Raw genomic sequence first — 2,391 nt, 5'->3', positions numbered from 1 at the left:
CTTTCTCTATATCAGCCACAATAGCAATAGGCCACATCCTAAATCTCAAAAGAATATCAAAAACCCTTTGATGCAATGAAGGTCCTATATGGAGGCAATTATTCAATGATGGACCGTTAGTCTTAGCAGAGGCATCGTATACAATTCTTAATTTTGTAGTAGACTTATCCTGTCTCAACACACAATGATGCGGTAAATAGTGTATACGAGCCACACTGCATTCTTCAGAGTTCTCAACAGGGACAATAATTCCCAAGGCTAGTTGCTCTCTAATGATATCATCATATTTCTTCAATAACTCAGGAGAGCTCTTCAGGCGCTTAAACAAACCACTTAATCGACGTAAACAAAGCTGATAGTTATCAGCAAGAGAAATGCAAGAGTCTTTCCAAGGCAGGGAAACAACATACTTACCATTAGCAAACTTCACATGATCACCAAATTGAGTTTGCACTAAATTCTCATCTTCCAAAATTCCTAAAGATTCTAGCTCCCAAAATGAACGTAATCTATGTTCTAGGCTCATGTCTTCATGGACACCATCAACCCTTAAAACATGGGTGACCATAGTAGCACTCCGTGCACTAGACTGTTTCACAGCAGCAGTACCAGATAAAATCCAGCCAAAGCATGAGTTTAGAGCAACAGGCCCATTGTTACTCTTCATTATCTCACCTGTAAGTAGAGACCAATACTGGTCAGATCCAATTAAGATGTCTGGCTTTATCTGCTTGCAATGATCCAATGGAATAGAAAAGTCCAAATTATTCAGATGAGGATACTTATGCAAATCTATGACTTCATACGTCAAAGGCTCACAAATGTGGCTAACTGTGAGCAGCTTAAGCTCCATATGAGCATTATTTTTAAGCTCAAGACCCAGTTTTACAACATGGCATTCAGTACGACACTCCTTTCTAGACCCAAAGGTCATTATAGAAACTGATTTAGTGCCCAGAGATAGCAATCCCAACCTCTGGCATGCACTTCGAGTAATATATGAGCACTGGCTCCCACTGTCCAATAGGACATATAAAGACATTCTATTACCAGGCTCATTTAGATTGAAGGCAAAGACGCGTGCCACTTGCAAGAGAGTAGACTCTCTAGAACTAGTATAGAATGTGGCACCTGTATTTGATCCTTGAAATGGAGGGGTCTCTGGATTAAGCCCCTTAGACAAATGTGGGGAAGCACCATCTCTAGCAGTAGGAGGCCTCTGGCCTGATTTAGGCTTTGAGTTCGTCATACATACACTAGAGTGATGTCTCCCTCTACAAGTAGCACAGCTCATTGAAGAGCGACAGTGCTTACTAATGTGACCTGGGCGAAGGCAAACAAAGCATCTGCCCTGCTCTCTAATCATTCGCTTTCTCTCATCAACTCCAGTGACTTTAGTACACTGGGCAGGTGTGTGGTCCTCTTGCTGGCAAAAGCAGCAACCACTCTGGCTACCTCCAGTAAAAGTGGCAGTAGTGGGAAAATCCCTTCCACGCTTTTGTGTAAAACCACTCTGTTTAGTCTTAGGCAGGGAGGCCCTCTCTCTAGCTTCTACCTCTGCTAACAGCACCTCCAGTATCCTTGTCATGTTCCAATCATCTGCTGGAACCTTTCGGGCAATAGCAAGTCTGAGCTCAGATGGAAGTTTCTTTATGAACACAGGAGCCAGCAATGCTCCATAAGAGTCCACAGGTACTCCCAATGCAGATAGACTCCTAATTGTAGACTCAGTCTTGTCATACAGGCGACGAAGCTCGAAAATATGATGATCAGAAGAAACTGCATCAAGGCTCATCAGTACGTCCATATGAGCTGCAGTAATCCTCTCCTTGCTGCCAAACCTCTTCTGCAATAAGTCAATCGCCGTAGAATAGTTGGCATCAGTAAGGGCAAGGCCTGCAATAGTTTCCTTGGCTTTCCCTTCCAATAAAGACTGCAAATAAGAAAATTTATCAATGGTTGCCAAGCTGGGGTTATCATGAATGGCCGATTTGAAGGAATCCCAAAATGAGGTCCATGCAGCTAGACTTCCATTAAAAGACTTCAACGTCAGCTTAGGCAGTTTGGCAGAAACAACAGGAGTTCTAACAGGACTTAATCTACTTGTACTAAAGGGGGTAGGAGGTGGCAATGTCGAGAGAGCACGATCTACAGTAGACATGGCAAGGAACAGCTCATCTTTGATTCGCTCCGAATCTTCAATCTCCTTATCCAATACTCCCGGATCAACAAGAGGCAAAATTTGTTCATCAGGCCACGCTTCAATTGCCCAAGTTTGATTTCATCAGGCCCAGGGGATGCAGCAAAGAGATCAGACACCTCCTTTATGCTTCGAGTGGCTATGGCACAATGCCCACCTCGAGTTCTCTTCAAAACAGCAAGATCAGCCAT

General features: G+C 43.4%; 1 protein-coding gene across 1 annotated transcript in view; it reads right to left on the bottom strand.

Moving 5' to 3' along the window:
* Positions 1 to 2,391, bottom strand: part of LOC105311896 (uncharacterized) — a 6,741-nt gene extending 4,350 nt beyond the window's left edge. Inside the window, exons 1-2 of the mRNA XM_011404433.1 lie at positions 2,358 to 2,391; positions 65 to 2,259 (exon numbers count right to left, since the gene is read on the bottom strand). Coding sequence (XP_011402735.1) covers positions 65 to 2,259; positions 2,358 to 2,391 — 2,229 coding nt within the window. The remainder of the gene's footprint in view (positions 1 to 64; positions 2,260 to 2,357) is intronic.

The sequence above is a fragment of the Amphimedon queenslandica genome, unplaced genomic scaffold (assembly GCF_000090795.2).
Source record: "Amphimedon queenslandica unplaced genomic scaffold, v1.1 AMPQUscaffold_13476, whole genome shotgun sequence".
NCBI lineage: Eukaryota > Metazoa > Porifera > Demospongiae > Haplosclerida > Niphatidae > Amphimedon > Amphimedon queenslandica.
Note: the sequence above shows the minus strand (reverse complement) of the source record. Positions and strands in the feature narration are given on the sequence as shown.